Source organism: Salvia splendens, chromosome 12, assembly GCF_004379255.2.
Source record: "Salvia splendens isolate huo1 chromosome 12, SspV2, whole genome shotgun sequence".
NCBI classification, from domain to species: domain Eukaryota; kingdom Viridiplantae; phylum Streptophyta; class Magnoliopsida; order Lamiales; family Lamiaceae; genus Salvia; species Salvia splendens.
Window position 1 is genome coordinate 23,607,795 of NC_056043.1, and position 20,851 is coordinate 23,628,645.

At 37.3% G+C, this 20,851-nt stretch overlaps 3 protein-coding genes across 4 annotated transcripts; 1 reads left to right on the top strand and 2 right to left on the bottom strand.

The window, feature by feature from the left end:
* The first annotated feature begins 943 nt into the window (after nucleotides 1-943).
* Nucleotides 944-5,402, top strand: LOC121757082 (eukaryotic translation initiation factor 3 subunit H-like). The gene is made up of 12 exons (XM_042152568.1): nucleotides 944-1,099; nucleotides 1,192-1,271; nucleotides 1,659-1,775; nucleotides 1,869-1,972; nucleotides 2,555-2,621; nucleotides 2,765-2,898; nucleotides 2,999-3,047; nucleotides 4,124-4,195; nucleotides 4,272-4,373; nucleotides 4,436-4,503; nucleotides 4,611-4,763; nucleotides 5,044-5,402. The coding sequence occupies exons 1-12, from the start codon at nucleotides 1,090-1,092 to the stop codon at nucleotides 5,099-5,101; spliced, it is 1,014 nt and encodes a 337-aa protein (XP_042008502.1). The 5' UTR covers nucleotides 944-1,089; the 3' UTR covers nucleotides 5,102-5,402.
* Nucleotides 5,403-6,897: 1,495 nt separating this feature from the next.
* On the bottom strand, nucleotides 6,898-10,298 carry LOC121758017 (probably inactive leucine-rich repeat receptor-like protein kinase At3g28040). Its single transcript, XM_042153456.1, has 2 exons — nucleotides 8,645-10,298; nucleotides 6,898-8,561 (listed from the first exon to the last, which is right to left on the bottom strand). Exons 1-2 carry the CDS (start codon nucleotides 10,165-10,167, stop codon nucleotides 7,115-7,117), a joined length of 2,970 nt encoding a protein of 989 aa, XP_042009390.1. The 5' UTR covers nucleotides 10,168-10,298; the 3' UTR covers nucleotides 6,898-7,114.
* Nucleotides 10,299-14,598: 4,300 nt separating this feature from the next.
* Nucleotides 14,599-18,963, bottom strand: LOC121758015 (uncharacterized WD repeat-containing protein C2A9.03-like). 2 transcript variants are annotated; one of them, XM_042153454.1, is made up of 10 exons: nucleotides 18,823-18,963; nucleotides 18,353-18,489; nucleotides 18,079-18,246; nucleotides 17,893-17,979; nucleotides 16,500-16,634; nucleotides 16,225-16,335; nucleotides 15,959-16,050; nucleotides 15,777-15,879; nucleotides 15,426-15,512; nucleotides 14,599-15,251 (listed from the first exon to the last, which is right to left on the bottom strand). In XM_042153454.1, the coding sequence occupies exons 2-10, from the start codon at nucleotides 18,476-18,478 to the stop codon at nucleotides 14,838-14,840; spliced, it is 1,323 nt and encodes a 440-aa protein (XP_042009388.1). In that variant the 5' UTR covers nucleotides 18,479-18,489; nucleotides 18,823-18,963; the 3' UTR covers nucleotides 14,599-14,837. The 2 variants fall into 2 exon arrangements, with proteins under 2 accessions (XP_042009388.1, XP_042009387.1); XM_042153453.1 differs by having other exon boundaries at nucleotides 18,353-18,493.
* Between the last annotated feature and the right edge of the window lie 1,888 nt (nucleotides 18,964-20,851).

The following is a 20,851-nucleotide window of genomic DNA, read 5'->3' on the forward strand; positions in this document are numbered from 1 at the left end:
ACTGATTAAACACTCTCACTAAAACTAGAGAAGTGATCGGAGACGAAGATCGAAGACGAAGGCCCGAATCGCCAGAGAGAGAGAGAGTCAAGTGAATAGAATGAGAGAAGGAAAACCGAGCGACTCATTTACCTCTCTCTCAACAAACACACATAACATCCAACGACCCTGAGAGGTGATCCGTGTAGAGTAGCAATGTGGCAGCCATCTAGCGGCTCAGTAAAGAGACCCGCATGCCAACCGGTCCAGAGCTTTGGGCTCAGATTTAATTAATCATTGGGCTGAACACATAGTGTCCCAATACACAAATAAATCTGATATGGTCCATAAAATCCCACAACAATAAATCAAGTACTCCCTCTGTCCCAGTTAAGATGACCCATTTCGTTTTTTGCACGTGTTTAAAAAAATCATAATAAATAATTAAAGTGAAGGGAAAATAAAATAAGAGACAAAGTAATGTAGAGGAGAGTCTCATGGAACCAAGCCAATAAGATCTCTAATCGTATGATTGGTTATCAATATAATAATCTTTTTAAGATATGGTTTTCAGTCTCATTCCTTTTAGCAATTTATGCATTTTATCACGGTTTTAACAGTTTGCTAACAAATCCTCTAAGTTATCCGCTGATTTTACATAGTCCACTGCGATAATACTACTTGTGATCAACTTTCTTACGATATTATATAGCCGACGAATGTGTCGAGACTTACCATCATAAAGGCTATTTTGTACTCTACCTATAGCTGATTTGCTATTACATTGTATGACTTATGTGAGCACTAGCTTCTTTCAATATGAAATACATTATAGGAAAATTTTTTAGGGCTTCTTCCCCTAGTTTATCCTATGGAATATAATTAGAAGAACAATGAAAAAAAAGAAATATTTATAGCTTAAATTACGTGATTATCTAAAAAATAGAAAAGAGGAAAAGGAGAAGGAACATGGGCTACTTAATCAGCCCATTGCACATAATATCTGTCGGAAGCTATATTCGGAAATTTTGAATTTAGGGGTTTTCTGTATTGTGTTTTGTTATCGGAACAACTCAGGCTCTCCGATTCGTCTCTCACATCACTCGAATCATGGCGAACAGTGCGTATGCTCGTCTATCATTTTCGCCTGTTCATTAATTTTAAAAGTGTTCTTAATTATTGACGAATTTTGATGGCTTTACTGCTATGCAGCTGCAACAAGGTCTTTTCTGCAAGTGGCGGTTACAGAGGAGGCCACACCGCCGCTCAGAGTCGTCCAGATCGAAGGACTGGTATGTTTTTCATCGAAAAAATAATTACATTCGAGTAGTAGAATATTGCACATTAAGTATTTGCTTTGTATTTAGGTTTATTTGCAATTTTTTTATTCAAAAGAGACAGTTTTATGTAACTGGGCGAGATATTGGGACTTCCTTAGATCTTTGTCGGGTGGGGATGGGGGATAGCAGCAAGTGCAGATTGATTTTTATCCTGTTGGTAACCTTTGGACAAAAGATTCAACTGTCATATTCTTTAGACCTCCCAATTACATATGAGATTGATTCAAATTCAATGGCTGCTACTCTTTTTGAATTGCCTGGCGTTTGTGATACCATCTTTCAAGTGGCGTAGTGATACAATTTTCTTATACGTTATTATGCTTGTAATACACAATTCAGGTTATTTTGAAGATAATCAAGCACTGCAAGGAGTTATCACCGGCTCTGGTTACTGGGCAGCTTCTTGGTTTGGACGTTGGTAGTGTTCTCGAAGTCACTAATTGCTTCCCGTTCCCTGTGAGCATGTTGCTTCAGCTGATCATATTTATTGCACGACTGAATATTATAATAACTATCATGTTTTCAAACGACCTGCGTATAATGTTGCAGATTCGTGAGGAAGATGAAGAGGTTGAAGCCGAAGGTGCTAATTATCAGCTTGAGATGATGAGATGCCTGAGGGAGGTTAATGTCGACAACAACACAGTTGGTTGGTAAGTATTCTCTTTGCTAAAGTCCAACACAATCATGGGCATTTCCAGATTATATGCCATGGAAGCTAGCACACATCATTTTTATGTTTCTGAAAGAATAAGCTGTAATTTTGGGTTGTTAGTTGTCACAATAATATTTACATTGTTTTTGTATCTAGCTTGCTACTTGGTGTATTTTCTAATATGATTTCCAGGCTAGCTTTGACTTTTGAGTGACCGTATCAAGTGAGTCAGCAGTGCGAAGTTCTAATTTAATGTCAACAGAATAACATTTTGTTTATCTAAGTACCAGTTCTTTCACTCTACTACTTAGTCTGACAGTCACGCAAAAGGAGTTTCATCGGGCGTAGAATATAGTATACAGAGTTAAAATGTGATCTCTGAAGTATGGATTATAATGTTGTTGCTGATGTGCATTGATCGTCAGCTATTCTTGTATTTTGTAAGTTTCATCCTTGAATGACGTCTTCAAGCATTCAGTGGGAAATAGTCATATGACTTTTTCAATAAATGAAACCTGGTAAATATACAATGTTATCTGAATGTTTTTTTCCTTACATTCTAATGAGATCATCTTTCTAGGTATCAATCAACTTTGTTTGGCTCTTTCCAGACTGGGGAATTGATAGAGACTTTTATGAATTACCAGGTAGTCCCTTACCTATGCTAAATCATGTAGTGCTTTTCTTCATCTCCTGCCATTGGTATTGGCTGTAGCTGCTATTCGTTTTTGCATGTTTGCTGATAGTGTTTAGTTTGCTTGTTTAACTTGTGTTGTTATATTGGTGATAGGAAAATATAAGACGATGTGTCTGCATCATTTATGACCCTTCAAGAGCTAATCAAGGTGTCCTAGCTTTAAAGGCGCTGAAGCTTTCTGATACCTTCATGGAGCTCTATCGTACAAATAACTTCAAAGGGGAGAAGTATGTTCTTACATGATTTCATACCCTTAAAAATTCTAAAATTCATCCTTTTGATGAGCTCAAATGCACAGTCTGTATCTTATGTTTGCTTTCCTCACAGGTTGAGAGAGAAAAATCTTTCCTTTGTGGATATTTTTGAAGAGATTCCTGTAAGTTTTTTTAATTCTTAATTTCTGCTTGAAGTATCAAGTTTGACTAAGATTGTATATTTGTTCATTTATAATTTTGTTGTTCTAATTCTTGATAAGAAACATGTTTTATTAAGAATCTAATGAAACTTTAATTAACATAAAATTGGTTTAATAATCTATTTCTACTTCGAGGGTCCAACAGAGATAAAGCTTAGTCCTTGGTATAAGTGACGAATACCTAATTTAGATATTCCAGACTCCTTCAAAATTATTTGGCCCTTCAAAATTATTGGTGTTGAAATATGAATAATATGTACAAGCTCTTGTCCATAATTTTGTTGACAGACCAATTAAAATCTAGTAACCAGTTCACCATTGAGGCTGACATTATGCTGTGTTGAACAATGTGTTAAAGTACATTTTTCTAGGCGTTAATCAAGAAAAACACTTAATTGTTACCAGCATAATAAAACACATATACATGCAGCAAATAGTGTATGATAACACACAAAAACATGATATTAACTACTTATACGCCCATGAGTCTTTAAAATCTTAAATTCAAATCAAATAGTGATAATTATTAGTCATTAATCAAAAGAAGAAGAAAATGCCTGTGTGTCGTCTTCTGAAAAGTGATGGAGAATGAGATGGAGAAGGGATGGGGCAATTCGGAGCAGGAGCGGGACTTTCTGCTAGGTGTTTATTTTTTAGATTAAGCTAGCAGCTCATTAAACCCTTGGACAGGCCATCTAAATTAAGCCCATGAAATCTGGACATACTAACACTGCACGCAGGGTTGCGAGGTGTGCTCCCTATCTCCCAACAGGGTAAGGCTGCCTTGTATACGATATTCTGCTGAACCGCACTGAGACACTCCTAAAAATGAATTTTTAAACATTGGTGTTAAAGGTTAAGTTTGGCAGACTTATATTTCTTTCCTTGTGAAATTTTCTGTGGTCCATACACATTACCTTATTATACGGAATAAAAATGTTACATTTTTTATTGCTAGATGTAAATAGCTTTTAGTTTCAGATAGACGACACTCTTAGCAATCTTTAAAACTATTCTCCGGTCTTTCTATTTTTCAGATTAAGGTTTCAAATTCTGCTCTAATCAGCGCATTTATGACTGAGCTTGAGGCAGATACTCCAGTCACCCAGGTAATCTAGTTCCACATAGTTAATCCTTTTACTTTGCCTAAGTGAGTAATAATTAATTCCCATTCTATTTTGTCAGTGTGATTTTGATAGATTGCAATTATCAACCAGTCCAATTTTAGAGAGAAATGTGGAGTTTCTAATAGAATGCATGGATGACTTGTCAATGGAACAACAAAAGGTCAGTATCTATTCTTGTTTGCATGCTTGGCCAGTGACATGATATGACCTTTTCTTCTCCAGTTCCAATTCTACTACAGGAATCTGTCTCGTCAGGAAGCACAGAAGCAGGCCTGGCTTCAGAAGAGAAGGTAATGTGATGCTATACATCCAAGTTAGTTATTTGAGCATGCTCTTTCCTTCTAAGATTTACAAGGCGGAGGTTTCTGTCACAAATACATAATTTCATTCCTTGTAGGGCTGAAAATGCTGCGCGGAAGAATGCAGGGGAAGAGCCATTACCTGAGGAGGATTCCACAAACCCTCTCTTCAAGCCTATCCCCGAGCCATCAAGATTGGATAGTTTCCTTGTAACAAATCAAATTGCAAATTATTGCAACCAAATCAATGGGTATAGCATAAAACTTCTGCAAGTTGATTTGAGTTTTTTGTATGTTGCATGCTGTAAAAATATCATTGTTTAGTAATCCAATATTTTATGGATTGCTAGGCTCTTCAAGATAATATGATTCTGTGATATTTTATTTCCCATTCATTTCTTCCTTTTGATCTTTGACATACAATATCTCTTGTGTGTTTCAGAAGGACCTATTTGCAGAGCTAGAGTGCATGTTAACTTTTGATGTTTTTCAATGTCACATTTAACTTTGTTTTAATGATGTGGGTTTCAGAGTGGCTGGCCAAAGCTTTAGCAGACTGTATCTGATGAAGGCACTACATGAAAAGTAAACAAGGGTGCGCCCCTGTGGCGGGACGTGGTATTCTATCGTTGCTCATGGTTGTTTGTAGCTTAGCAGACGAGGTGAGAATTGTTCTGCAGCATGAAGGTTCAATATTTGGAAAATTCCTGGCATAATGGTTATGAGATACTGCTTGTTTGTGGATGACAATGCCATCCTTGAGGTATAGAAGATCTTGTTAATCGATTATTTTATTTTCTGATGTTAAGATTTTGGATCGAGGTTGCTAAATCGTGTATGTATACTGTTTTTACGTTATGACCTTATCATCTCCGTTATCTTCTTGAGTATTTTCTATTGGTCCATCTCTACTGTAGCACACGGATTTTATTTTGGCCTGCTCTATTAGTTGATGGATACCCTCGAGAATATAGAGTACAAGGTTTGGTATTGTGAAAGTAGAATTGTGTTATTATTACTCTACTACTCCCTCCGTTCCATTACTCCGTTCCATAGTAATGAAGTCATTTCTTTTCGGCACGTGATTTAAGAAAACTTATATTATGTGAGTTAAGTAAAGGAAAAATAAAATAGGAAATGAATAAAAGTAGAGAGATGAAGAGAAAGTAAAATAAGTGAGAAGAAATGCATTGATTTTTGTTAAAAAAGAAAATGACTTTACTACTATGGAACATGTCAAAATGCAAAATGACTCCGGAATGGATGGAGTATATAATATAATTTCATAGAGTTGAACTTGAAGTTATAATAATTTAATTTCATTTTTAATTCTTTGTTTAGTAGGCAATATTTCAATTTTTTATTTGGTAAGTTGAAATACTATTAGATACTGAATGATTTTTTTGGCAATGTGTATTTTGTGTGTTATCTGTAGCGTAAAATTGAGGGAATTTGAAATTGAAATTTAATTACATTTTGCAGTACTAAACAAAGAATTGGAATTGAAGACTCTCATTCTGAGTTTAAACTCTATTACATGATACCAAAGAAAAATACAATCTAATTCAATTTGAACTCTCAATTACATGATAAAACACAGTCTAATTAAATTTGATTAAATTAAGTGTTCCAAAGACTTGCATTTCACCTTGTATAAGGTAGGAGTTTGCTATGACTAATTATCTCATGATTATCAGGATTGAGTTGTGGGATTGAATCTTATGAATTAAGCACACAACATATTTAATTCGGAATGCAATTTTGCAAACGCATCATCCCATAAGTGGAATAAATCAAAAGGCGAGTCAACATGACTACACAAGCATTACTCGGCTTATAATACTACTGTCTGTGGCTATAATAGTAGTTTAAATTTTAACAAGTTTAGGTAATAACATTTCAAGTAACCACTTGAGGGATGACCTAATCGTCGATGCTACAATCACATTTCCCTATCCATAGTTCCATGAGTCGATGTAACACTGTCGTGTTGAGCTATCCAATCTACATAGTAGAGAGTAGAGACAATAAAGCAGTAGCTTTGCCGGTTCACTCATCGGTCCGGTGTTTAGTACCACGTCCAATTATCATCTCATCTGATACCTTATAAAAAAAACAATAAAAATCCCTTCCAGTGAAGGACATATCATTGCCATCTGGCTTCGTGGTTGTTACATTGAAGGTGGCCGTATAGATATAGACTTCCATCAAGTTTAAAGCATAGTAAGTGTTTCTGGTCATCTTGCTCTATCGGAAGGTTGGCATGGGCATTCCAATAGTAATGAAATTGGCATCTTTCCTCTGCTTGATTTGGGTATCTTATTACTAACAATATATCCATCATACGCATACGTATTTGATGATTTTATGTTTGAGAAAAGACAATTTACATGAATTGTATATGCATTTACGATATCATGGTTTGTAGTTATGACAAATATAGGACGAAACCCCATTGTCCCCGAAAGCACAAGATGAATAAACAAAACTAAATATAAATAAAATTGGAATATAGGTATTGAGAAAAACAGAGTAATTACGAAGATGAAAGAAAGTGCAGTTGATGAAAGGAAAAAAAAAGAGAGGTGATAGTGAGACTACATTAGAATTGTGGATGAATTCTGTTGGGCAGTGGCGTGTTGATGACCTGCAAAATCTGGAGCACCTCAGCCATGGATGGCCTGCTGGAAGGTATCTGTGATGTGCAGACGAGTGCGAGCTTTAGAAGCGGCAGCACCTCCTCCTCCGGATACTCCCCCATTCTCGGATCCACACACTCCACCACATTCCCTTGCTCCACCGCCACCCTCACATGATCACTCAGTATCACCACATTGTCCTCTCCATACTCCACCGCCCTCCTCCCCGTCACCACCTCCATCACCATCACCCCGAACCCGTACACGTCGCACTTCTCGTTCACCCTCAGGCTCTGGCACGCCAGCTCCGGTGCCACGTACCCCATCGCGCTCTGGAACCTGTTGCTCACCACGTGCCTCTCCAGCTTCGTCAGCAGCCTCGCCAGCCCGAAATCCGATATCTTTACGTTCAGATTCTCGTCCAGCAGCACATTGCTCGGCTTCAGATTGTAGTGTATGATAGGCGGCCGGAACGAGTGGTGCAGGTGGGCCAGCCCCTTCGCTGTCCCCACCACTATCTTGAACCTCTCCGCCCATGTCATGGCCGGAGAGGCATCGTGCAGCCTCTCTTGTAAGCTTCCTTGAGCAGCATAGTCCGACACGAGAAGCTGGAGCTCTGGAGTCCAGTAGTAGCCTCGCAGCGGGTTCAGATTCGGGTGCCTTGCCTTCCCAAGAATCCGAACCTCCCGGTCGAATTCCTCCTGGTACTGCACCGTGTTATTCGTCAACAGTCTCTTGATAGCCAGCGTCGTCCCTTCCGTTGTAGCCTTGTACACGCTTCCGAACACCCCCTCTCCAATCTTGGCTGCTTTGTTCAAAACAGAATCCAAATCTACATTGCTAAGCCTTTCCGCAGCAGATTTGGAGTCAAACAGGAGCAGTTTCCCTGCAGCCATGTTGGCTGACCTGGTGGAGCTGGAGCACATGCTCTCGAGCGCGTTGTCGACGAAGGCGATACGCCTTCTAGCCGAAGCGTTGAGCAGGGTTATCACCAGCACTCCGACAGAGATGAAGCCAGCAGCGGATATCGCCACAATGGCGGACACGCTGAGGAAGGTGCGGCGTGGGGGCGAGCGGGCTTCACGACCGGGCTGGCTCGCGTACGCGTAGGGATCGAGGACTAGAGGCTTGGGGACATTCATGACGCAGGGAGACTTGACCAAGGGCGAGCATATACCCAGGTTTCCCTCGATTGAGGTTGCGTCTAGCGTTTGGAAGATGCCTCCTGCCGGTAGCCTCCCCACTAGTCTGTTGTGGGAGATGTTTGCGATGAGGAGATTCTCCAGCCTCCCCAGCTGCGGCGGTATCTCTCCGCTTAATTCATTTTCCTCCAGTTTTAGAATCTTCAGCTTGCTCAACAATGACACTGATTCTGGTATTCGCCCTGTCAAACTGTTGTGAGATAAGCTCCTGCAAATCACAAATCATAATCACAATCAGGAGAGAGGAGACAGAGAGAGGCACTGATCATGATTTCAAGTCCGAAAACTCATAGCAAGTATAGCGAAGAGCAGTTGCCGATTTGATCAGGAATGGGGCCTACAAATGAATTGCCATCGAGCTGAAGGATGGTGAGGCTGCCGGAATCGCATATATCGCCGGGGATGGATCCGGTGAGAGCGTTGCTCCGGAGATCTAATACGGTGAGATTCTGGAAGTAGCCTAGCTCCGGCGGCATTCTCGATTCCAGATGGTTCCAAGACAAATTGAGGTACCTGAGCTTGCTCAGCAGCCCCATTTCCGGCGGAATATCTCCCACGAGATTGTTCCCTGACAGATCCAGTATCTCAAGGCTCTCATAAAGCTTGCTTGACGGAGGAGGAACGAAACCTGTCACTTCGTTTCTAGAAACATCCAATTCCTCCAATTTCATGTCAAACAAACCGCTAGGTATGGTGCCGTTGAAACTGTTTCCGCCCAATCGAAGCACGGATAAGCTCCAGCACTCGCCCAGAGAGCTCAGAATGCCTCCGATCAGCTTGTTATAGCCTAGATTAAGAAATTTCATTGATTTCAGCTCTCCAATTGATGAAGGAATGGAGCCGGTGAGGGCATTGCCGGAGAAATCCACGTGTTCGAGGCTGCTCATTCCTCCGATCCACTGAGGGAAATCGCCGGTGATGAAATTGTTGGATACGCTCAGATAGGTGAGTTCGTTCAGCTTCTGCAGAGACTCAGGAACTGCTCCGGTTAGGAAATTGTAGCTGAAATCGATTTTGGATAAATGTGGACAGAGACCGATTTCAGAAGGCAGGGATCCAGAAAACTGATTTCCATGCAAATCCAGCTCCTTCAAGTTGTGTACGGAGGCCATTCCCGCCGGAATTTCCCCGGAGAGGACGTTTCTAGAAAGATCTAGAGTCCGGAGCCTCGCCAGCGACCAAATCCCTAGTGGAAATCCGCCGGAGAACCTATTGCTGGAGAGGTTGAGGTGATTAAGGGTTACACATTTGGAGAGGGAGGCGGGCAGCGGCCCTTCGAGGCGGTTTCCAGCGAGAGAGAGGAAGCGGAGAGAGAGAGAGTTGTCGAACATGTTGTCGGCGAGGGGGCCGGAGAGGGCGTTGTGGGAGAGGTCGAGGAACTGGACGGCGGCGAGAGAGGGCGGGACGCTACCGGAGAGAGAGTTGCGGCTGAGGTTGAGATGGTCGAGGCTGGGTATGAGAGCGATGTCAGGGGAGATGGGACCGGAGAGGTTGTTGTTGGAGAGGGAGAGGATCTTGAGGGAAGTGAGCTTCTGGAGGCCTCGGGTGATCTTACCGGAGAGGGAGAGGGAGTCGAGGTGGAGCTCGGAGACGCGGGCGTTGGCGGAGTTGCATTGGACGAATTTCCATGCACAGGGAGAGGCGTCATCCTGGTTCCAAGAGGAGAGGGACTGGTGCGGGTCGAGGAAGGAGGTTTTGAAGACGATGAGGCCGAGGACGTCGTCGTTGAGCAGGAGGACGTCGGCGCAAAGGCAGGGCGGCGGGAAGAGATATGAGAGGAGGAGTAAAAGTAAGGCGTAGCGGTGATACTTCATTTTTGGGTGAGTGAGTGTGAGAGGTGAATTAAGAGTTTAGGTATCCATTTGTTATTGGATGAGATGAGAGAGATGAAGGGTTTGAATTGCAGCTCTCCCGTTTGAGCAAGTGTTTAATGAATGAAGTCATGTTTTTAACTTCTTTCTCTTATTTTATTTATGAACATGCTGTATGTAAGTATAATTTGTACTATCATAAATCATTTATTAAAGGTTAAACTTGAAGTAATAATAAATTTGTTCTAATTCTACTGTATATCGTAACCCACTTACCCTGTAAATTCATCTACGTTCCTGTCATTTGATGGATTGTAAATTTTCTTGATTTTTTTTTTCAAATAAAAATTATAATTAATTTAAGAATTTTTTGGTGACTATCTAGTCCAAATTCGTAGTAACGGCAAATATAACTTATAGTACTACTACTTAGTATTCATTGTACATTTTATAGCTCTCAATCAATTAGTGCAAATAAAATATATCCGCTTCCTCGCTCCTGCTTTTAGAATGATTAACAATATCAGTTGGTGATAATATTGGTACTTCTATAATCCTATTACTTTATTTTAAATGTCAAATTGTAAGTTTTTCTAATTGAACTATAAAATGCACAATAATGTCAATTATATTTATAATTATTATAAATTCAAGCTAAAAAGTCATCATAATATCAAAATCTGAGCTTTTTTTTAAGAATGTCCTATTAATTTAGGCATGTGATCAATTTATAAATTTTGATCTCATTAAGTGTCTCATAAGTAATCCATGATAATTCTCATCATAAATACATTAATTCTTTGGCGCCATGGTACGATGAAGTACATGGAAATAGAATGATGATTCTTAGTTTCTTACCGTTATTCCATTAATTTATTTGGTACTATTGTTTCTTAGGAATCGAATCACTATTCATATCTTTATGGAATAATAATTCATTTCACCTCTGGTATTAGTTATTTCATTCTATTTCCATTGACTTTATTTTGGTTTATGATAAAATTACTCAAGTATATTATTATAGGGATAATGGTATAAATTTGAAGTACATTATATTACTCCCTTCATCCCATAATAGATAATAGCACAGAATTTTAGGAGATGTTGTTCTATGTGTTGAGTGATGAGAAAAAATAATATATTTATATTAATGTGAGAGAGAATTTTTTCCAAAAAAGGTAATGTGGCATATTTTGTGGGACAAACTAAAAAGGAAAGTATGACACCTATTATGAAATTGAGGGAATATTTTTTAAGAAGCTTGAGAGTAGTCTTAAAAATTTATAAACTTTTGAAAATATGTAATTTCCTCTTTTCGAACCGAATAGATTTTTTTACATACTTTGATCCTTCGTGACTTGCCATGAAATCTATGTGACTTAGTCTGAATTATAAATAAGACGACAGAGTTTCGACACCCTAATTCTTGAATTCGGCGTTGAATAATATGTGTCCTATAACCTAATATGTCAGGTTTAAAGAATGACTCACCGTGAAAATTTGGTACCATTATTAAAGTTTATGATTTTGAAGAGCACTTTTGAAGTTCAAATATTGGAATGGAGACTAAAAAAGTGACAGGTATATTGCTTGGTGAAGTCTAGAGTTATGCTTTTCTTCTTCTCTACTTCTGCTCTTGGTTGCTTTCTTGAGGTGTTTTGTTGCTTGAGTGTTTTTGGTGTTGTTTGAGTGGTTTGTTAGGTCTTCTTATTGATAGGTTTTGTGCGACCTTTAGCTCGCCATTCTTCAGTATATTATTTTTGCCAATTATTTTTCAGTTTTTGCTGGTCTTTTGAACTTCGGTTTGTACGATTGATCTTGCTTGCTATTTTCTGATTTTAAGCTTTTTTCAATTCAAAAAAAAAATCGATATGGATATAATATGTTGTACAGTATGTGTTAATAAATTTTTTAACAAATTCATGAGATTAAAGTATTGAGTACAATAATCTTTAATGTACAATAATATGTTGTATATGTAATAAATTTTTTACTTTAAATTAAAGTATTGAGTACATGTGAATTAAACTAATATCTCAGCTCAAAAGGGACTTGTTGCAAAATGAATAGCTTGATTTATCTATTTGAAGATATTATGTCATTTTTTACGTGCGCATTGGGTAATACTATTGTACCAAATAAATAAATAAATAAATAAATAAATAAATAAATAAATAAACTAGAATATGAAATACCCCAAGGCAAATTGAAAATGTCGATGTTTCATATTTCAAATATATATTATACAATATTTAGTTAATTTATGCAAATTTTGCATAGTTAAGGTATACGAGCATTTCGACTCTTTCTGTGTCGTTTATTATGTCATTTGCTTCTCAGTTTTCACATTTTAAGGGGTAGGGGACTGATGAATTTTGAAATGGATTGCACTTTCCTTTTAATTTTCTGTGATATTTAATCAGTGAACAATTTTCAGTAGCAACTACTACTCTAACTGCTTCTGTTTGTTGTTTCTTCACATAATGAATCGGAATTTGAATTTTAACTTCCAATCCCACATAAGTTCAAAATTTATATTTTTATGTTATTTTCCTGTCACTCTTGTCGCACAATTACCAAGCTGTTTGTTGTACTGCTCTTCAACTCATTAGTTGATTGAAATAAGTCAGGTAATACTCATCCAAGCAAGCAAGCAAGCAATCAATTGAAAAGAATTTACATATTTTGTCTTCACATTCACCACGAGTTATGAATTATGATGCACACATAGAAAATCATATTTGTACTAAAACAAGAGTACTAGTGTATACATATAACTGAAAAAGTAGAAAACCTTTTATATATGTAGAAATTAAATAATACTACTACTCCTCCAATATTGTGTTGAGCACCTTTTCAAGTGATGACAAAAGATGATTCACATGATGCAGATGGGCAGTCACGGGATGAACCCATATGGCCCACCTATATATTCATAATCAAATTCATTTTATATCTTTTTCCATACACTATATATTATAGCATTCACGACCTTATTACCAGGTTATTCCCAAATTTAAGTAGGCTTTTGCATGGCATTAATTGCTCCGATAATGATTTGTCTCACATGTGTAATAGCAACTATATTAGACTAGTGGAATATTTCGAATCACACTAAGTTTACTGAAATCTATAGTAGCTTTTTGGGGTGGTTACTTAATCAAGTATTGAGTGTTGACACGTTTCTAAAGAATACTTACACATCTGATTAATGTATCTAATAATTATATAGCTCAGGATACTTGGTATTGGGTTGTTTATCGTAATGAGTTGGGCTTTACATAACACTTGGATAAGGGAGTTACTTTTACACCACGTCCGTCTAAAAAAATAGACTAAGTTATAAATGACATATATTTTATTACATCATTGGTAAAGCAAGAGAAACGAGAAAAAAATGGTGGAAGTAGTTTTAGTAGATTGTGAGGTCTATATTATTAATACTCCATATTTAATTGTTTAATACTTTCTATATTTAGAAATTAGTCTAACTTTGTGGATGGTCCAAAATGATAAAACTAGTCTATTTTTTTTGATGGAGTTGTATCATGTATGGATAAGTAAAATGAATAATATAATCAGAGATAATTTTTTCCTTATACTTTCAACTTTACAATTATAGCGCACACCATACAAATAATTTGCGACCCAGAGCTACAATTCCATTTGCATTATTTGTTATTCAAGGGTGGAACATAATAAAGCCATACTTCATTTTAGTATGATGTTCTATTTGTAGTAAATGAAAACAAATGGTAGATTTGAAATGGTATTTACTTCAATTCAATTTTGGATGGATGTGTAATAAATTCACAAAGCTATTTGAACATGGAATATGGTACACTATTATTCTAATTTCTACATTGTGGTGCATCCCTAATTGGTCATTCATCATTCGCCTAGTCTTCATTCTTCTTCATAATTCAAAATATAACAAATGGATTTTGATACTCGAAGAAGAGGGAAAAAAAATAATTGAACCTTTTGGTTTTTCTGTCGTTTTATGCCTTTGCCAATCTGTTTGGTCTTTGTCACTCTCAGCTCAATCACATGCACATGCCATTCTCAAACAAAATAATTTTGATAACTGCCAAATCTTCTCCACCCCAATCTTCACTCACTTCAACTCATGACAGATTAAATAGTTTTCATCTTTCCAAAAATATTTTACTCCATTTTCAATTAACATTCTGACAAGATACTTGTAAGTGACCTCTTAGCTACTTTGCTTTATTTTTGGCAATTTTGTTCAGCAATTTAAGTTTCAAGTACCAACCAATGATTAACCAGTAAGGATGTGTAAATCTCTTCAATTCCCCTGCATAACAGAACTTTACCACTTCCAGCTTCAAAATAGGACAATGCATATTAATTCAGGTTTCCCAACAATTTTGTTCCTTCACCCTAAAATGGTTAGTTCTTAACAGTTAACACTACATCAATCAAAACAACCAGTCCAAATATTTCACCAAAATCGTCTCTGTACAAAGCCAATTAGTTTCAGCTAACTGCCCAGACAGAAATTTCTTTACATTTCAAGATAGAGAAAGCTTTCTTTTTTTCAAAAGCATGTTAAAAACTGTACACGTTACCGTATCATACTAGCCTAGAGCAGGCAATAACGATGTTTCTAACCTGTCATGTGTTCGTCGGTAGCATGTAGGGAGCGCAACTTACGTAAGGGAATCAAGATATTCATAGGTGTGCCTTCTGTTGAACTGCAGCAAGCTCGCGTACGTCCTGTCCCAGATTCCTACAAAGATGGACTCGTCGTCTGGACTCAGAGACACACCGGTTATCTCCCCAAAGAAATCCAACTCTTGCCTTTGCTCAAAGTTTTCTCTAGTGCCGTATATATGCACAAAATCTGCCGGTTCAGCCATCACCAGAAACTGTCCGTTTGCTGAGAAACGTATTGATCTGATTGCACCAATGTTTCCATTGAGAGTTGCAACTGGAGATGCCAATTTTCTCACATCCCACACTCTGCACGTCTTGTCTTGATTCCCTGTGGCGAATATCCTCCCATCCGGGTGCCAAGCAGAGGCAAATGAGTAGTCTAGATGACCGGCTACAGAAGCTACTTTCTGAGAGAGAGAGAGAGCATGGACATTAGAGTTAAATTTTAAATTTCAGATCATGTTCATTTCTGTTTCTGCGACATATTGTGTTCCGCTAATTGGCAGCAAAAATATCCTTCTCCTTACATCCAAATAAACTGAAAACATTTTATTGTAAGACCGAGTTGCAATAAGACTTACCCTTCCATTTCGGCCATCTACAAGTAATCCATCGCAATCATCTCCAACGACAGCTAGAAGCTTTCCATCAGGGCTCATTGATGTATGCTGCATTAGAGCACAACTCTCAGCAAGATGCTCCAAATATAAGTTATCTTATACACATTACATAAATAATTCCTCAAACATTCTGATCTATCAATAACACCTATAGCACAATTCCCCCCTTGCAAACAATCAACAACAATTCACGAGATCTAAACTGAATCATTTCTTGATAAATGGGGTTTCCAGGGATTATATGCAGCTAATGTATTAGCACACAGCACAAAATTAAAAACAAATGAACGTAGAGCGTGAAAAGACACTGACATTGACTGCCCAAGGGAAGTGGAAGTGGTTAAGGAGCTGAAACCTCTCCATGTCGTATTCTCTTACACCACAATCGTTATTGGACGTCATGAAATGTAATCCGCTGCATGATAATCAACAATTCAAATCAGTAAATTGAGAAGAAAATCAAATAAAAAGGTGAATAACAATGATTGTGTTACCTTGAGCTGTCATATATATCAATGGCATTAATGATAGAATTCTCTTGATGTGTAGTCCTTGTGCAAAAGCTTACGCCCAGTTTATCCAAGGACTACGAGCTCAAAGAAATACAGATCAACCATGAGATGATGAGAACGGTGAGTATGAAACATAAGTTTTGCGAATAAAGTAATGATTTTGTGAAGGCAGGGGTCAAATTTATTTTGCGGTTTGTTTCAAACTAATGATCGATAAGGGCATTCAAAGTTACAATGAATCTGCTCACCTTGCAGACAAGTTCTCCATGAAAGCCACCTGCCACCAAAAAATGATCTTTCACGGCCAGTGTGCTCAACTGTGTTCGTGTAAATCCTTCCAGCAAGGTCCCTGGATATTTCTACATGGAAAATTGAGAGTAAAATTGGTGAAATAGAATAACAAACAGGTGTCAGATGGATCTATGCAAAACTACATGAGAATATCTAAATGCAAATAGAACATGCAAAAGATAATATATTTACAATCAAAATAATAAAGAAAGTCTCTACAAAATCTATATACCTCTGTCGGCACAATATTCCCAGAGAAGTTTAGTACTTCAGTCAAATTCTGGAGTAATGACGACCAGTGCATAACCGAATAGTTTGAAACCATATAAACATCATGTTTTGATGTAGCCCAGACTAAGTTCCTCAACTGCACAGCATATTCAGCAATAAGCACACTGTAAAGTGTAAAATTCTATGACCTGTAAAAAGCACAAGAAACCTCAAGCAAGATTGTTGTTGCTAAAGATCCAAAGCAACATTGTCCTAGCTAAAGATTCATGTACAGTGAGTGATATATAGGCAGTCCATGTGACCAGTTGACAGTACAAAAGAGATCATAGGTTGAGATCCTTGAATTGAATCTTTCATGGATTGTCTTTTACAAATCAAGTTATGGAAGTCTTGCTGATAGAAACAGGTCATGGTTCTGGACAGGTAGCAGTCATGCCAGAAATGGGACAGTAGGGAAAGCCGCCAGTTTAGATATATGCTATGCTCTGTGACGGGGATTATTATTTCTGAGGGGGTAACTTTAACAGTCCACACCAGATGAAGTTGATTCAAGTACACTAGAAACCCAAATACATCGACAAGTACAACCAAGCACCACCAAAAAAATGTGGTTTGCAGAGATGAAAAACAAACATAGTGCATATGTGACTGGATATGATGTAATGTCATATTCATCCAGTTATCAGCAGTAGAACTCCGAATATCCAAATCATTGAAAATCACTGATGCACGCAGAAGTTAAGGTTAATTTTCATTAGTACATGGGTATAGAAAGTTTAACGTCATCATTTCAATTCTCGTCCTTCGTACGACAATGATGGAGGAACTAAAGAGATATATTATCCATTACCTTTATCTGGGTCTTGGACCCTCACATTTCTGAGGTCAGTGTTAGATAACAATGAACATTAGGAGCTCATAGCAAAAATGAATCATATAAATCTCACGTCACAAGTCCTGATAAACTCCAAAACAGAATTTTCAAATAATGTGTTGTAGAAAGTCACAAAACAATTACATTGGAATGAGATATGAACTGATGGTGTAACAACAGTATTTAGTTAAGCTTTTATGGCTTAGTCTGACTAGCAAAAAAGAAAATGGAAATAACAATGACGAAACGGCATTAAAATAGTATCTTAGGGAGTTGAAATTTCAAGACATTAAAGGTCAAATTTTAAACATATTTTCGAGTAAGTCTCGGTGAAACTGAGTAGATGCATGCTAGTCCCACAAAGCCAGTACAAACAAGCAAGGGTTCATAGAAGATAATAAAATTCTGGCAGATTTCATTTGTTACAGCCAAATTCAATAATCAGAGACAGGGAAAAAGAGAAATGGGCTAATGGCTAGTCAATCCATTGACAATTGGAACACGTAAAAGATGAACCAACCTGAAAATGCAGGACCGTAGGCTTGACAAGTCTTGTATTATGAAAGAATTCATAGTATCTACCTCCTTTATCTGTTGGATTGCCCTCCTACAAGAATAGAAAAAGAGAGGTTACCAACATGGAACCTACCCTAACCCACAAACTTGATCATGTACAGAAAAGAAAAGAAGAGTTAAAATTCCTCACCCTATCAGCAGCTTCAGTGGATGAAGGTATATTTTCATAATTTCTGTACTGCTCAAGACGAGTCAATCGGTAGCTTTCTCTGGTAATATTTAATATATCCCATGGAATACCCTGTATGTCTTTTCCTTCCCTTGCTTGTGAGGAAGATGTATCTGTCACTTTCATCATCTGCTTAATCCAAATCAAGCCAAATCATACATATACACTTGATCATCCATATTAATTTTGAAAGGAGAAGCAGGACAAGTAACATTTGTCCAAGAATGTGACTAACCATCTCATACTCATCAAGATTAGCATCATCAGCAGCATGGGATTCCTCATCAATTCCATCCATACTATCCACCAGGTCATCGTCATCCACCGTGTAGTACTGTTGATCACCCCGATTGAACGACATCGTTTACTTATCTTTCTAGACCAACATCATAGAAAGAAGAACACAAATTTAAGGCATCACTTTTTTCAATTAAAAAAGTCCAAATTGCAAACAAAAAAATGTACATATACAATCACAGAAAACAAAGATCGGGTGGGTACAAAGTAATAAGAAAATAATTCCAAGATGGAAACTTGAACAAGTTGAGCTGCTAAAGTAAAATTAAAGGAGCCGATTCACAATAGATACTAAACGCCCAAACAAAATGAGCTTCATTCGACTTTAAAAGGCAAGAAAATAAAATAAGGGAAAAACTCAAGGGTGTAAAATATGTAGAATGGGAGCGGCAGAGAAGTTGGAGTTACCTGAGAAAAAGGGGAAAGAAAGTGAAAGCGAAGAGAAACAGTGGAAGCACTATAAGAAGCAAGCTATAGGAATAGGAAAGGTAGAGAGACAGGGAGAAGGCTGCGGCCTAGCGTTGGCGGTGGGCGAGATAGAGAGAGAAAAGAGATTATAGTGAAGGGAAAGAGAGATTGGATGCGTATCTATGGCTAGGGATGTCAATCGGGCCAACCTGTTCGGGTTATCGGGCCACTCGGGTACGGGCTATTCGGGTTATGATTTTTTCGGGTTATAAAAGTTCGACCCTAACCCTAACCCTTCGGGTTTCGGGCTAACCCACCGGGTTATTCGGGCCAATGCGTATTTTTAATTCTTTTAATAATTTTAAAAAATAATACGTATATTAAATTTTCTTTAATTATATACATATTTTTAATTAATCATTCAACAATGAAATACATATTTTTAATTTTCTTTAATATTTTTAAAAAAGATCAAGTTATTTAAATTTAAATAACTTATTCATTACATAATTATTTACAAAATATCTATCAATAGTATGTTTATGTTTATGTATTTAAAACATAAATCAACACTTTGTTTCAAAATTCAAACATAAATCAATTCGTAAAATATTAAATAAAATTTTCATAACGTGAGAGGTGCATCGTAGATGTAACAAAAATATTTTGAATTGTTAAAGAGTGAATTATCAAGATGCTAGCTAATTGGAGTAACTCTAAGTTTTCTTGAATTGTGATTGGTCAAATTTAATTTATTCCAGCTGTAAATAAGTCAAATAATAATTTATCTTTGTTTTAAGAATCATCAAAGTACGCATAATTCAATGACGAAGCAACGTCAAAACACTTTGCACTATTATATTGGAAATATACTAAAAGAAAGCTTTTATATACGAGTATTTATGAATCCATGAACCACATAGTGATTTTTTTCGTGATCTTATATAGTCGGTTGACGTATTTGGATTTTGCATGGTTTTAGAGGGTTGTCTTGGATTATTTTGATTATATTTCTATATTTTGGTATGTTTACATGTATGTTGAGAAATGATAGAAAATGGATTAGAAAATGTACACAAAATATGTGGATGTGCAGCAGCCTTGTTTGAGTCAATGTTTCTCGTGATTTTGAAGTCTGATAAACCTCTAATACATATCATTCTCTTCGTCTTCGAAAGAGCTTCGCGTGGATATATTGCACGCCTCAATCGGAGCTTTGTAGAGAAAGTTATGACCGTTACAAAAACTGCTCGCTGTGCAGAAGCCTTCAACCCGACGGGCCGACCCGTAACCCGAACGGATCAGCCCGAATGACCCGATTTTAAATTCGGGCTGCGAAATTACAACCCTAACCCTGTATTTTTATCGGGTTATTTGGGTCAGCCCGCGGGTTCGGGTTATATTGACATCCCTATCTATGGCCTATGGGGAATAAATGGGTCCACAGGCCAGCGTTTTGTGGCTGTATACTTAGGTATCACGTTTTAGGTGTCTGATTTTCCTTTACACAACAACATATTTCTGGAAAACGACTTTTGTCTAAACTGCAATTTAACCAACCTAAATTGTTTTCACGTAACTGGGTTGAAATTGTCCTTTATGGAGTTGTTTAAAACATGTATTTGGGCATCATCTATTCTATCGGAGCGGATATGCTCATTCACATAATACACCATTTCATACTACACTAATAAAATAATGACATATGGATATGCTCATTCACATAATACACCATTTCATACTACACTAATAAAATAATGACATATGGATATTCATTAAATTAACAAAATAAAAGACTAAAACATTAATTATCATCCTACATATCCTCATACACCAACTTACTCAAACCAATAACAGATAATAACACTTCCAATTCCATCTTGTTGATTTTTATTTCTTCGTATAAGTACAACTCAATTTTCCTTACGAAATCTGTGAGGTAATCAGTTTTCATTGCCGTCTGCAAGGTTCTGAGTATAAAAACTCTCAAAGTCGACTAATTTTATTTGTTATTTTTCTGATTGTGAAT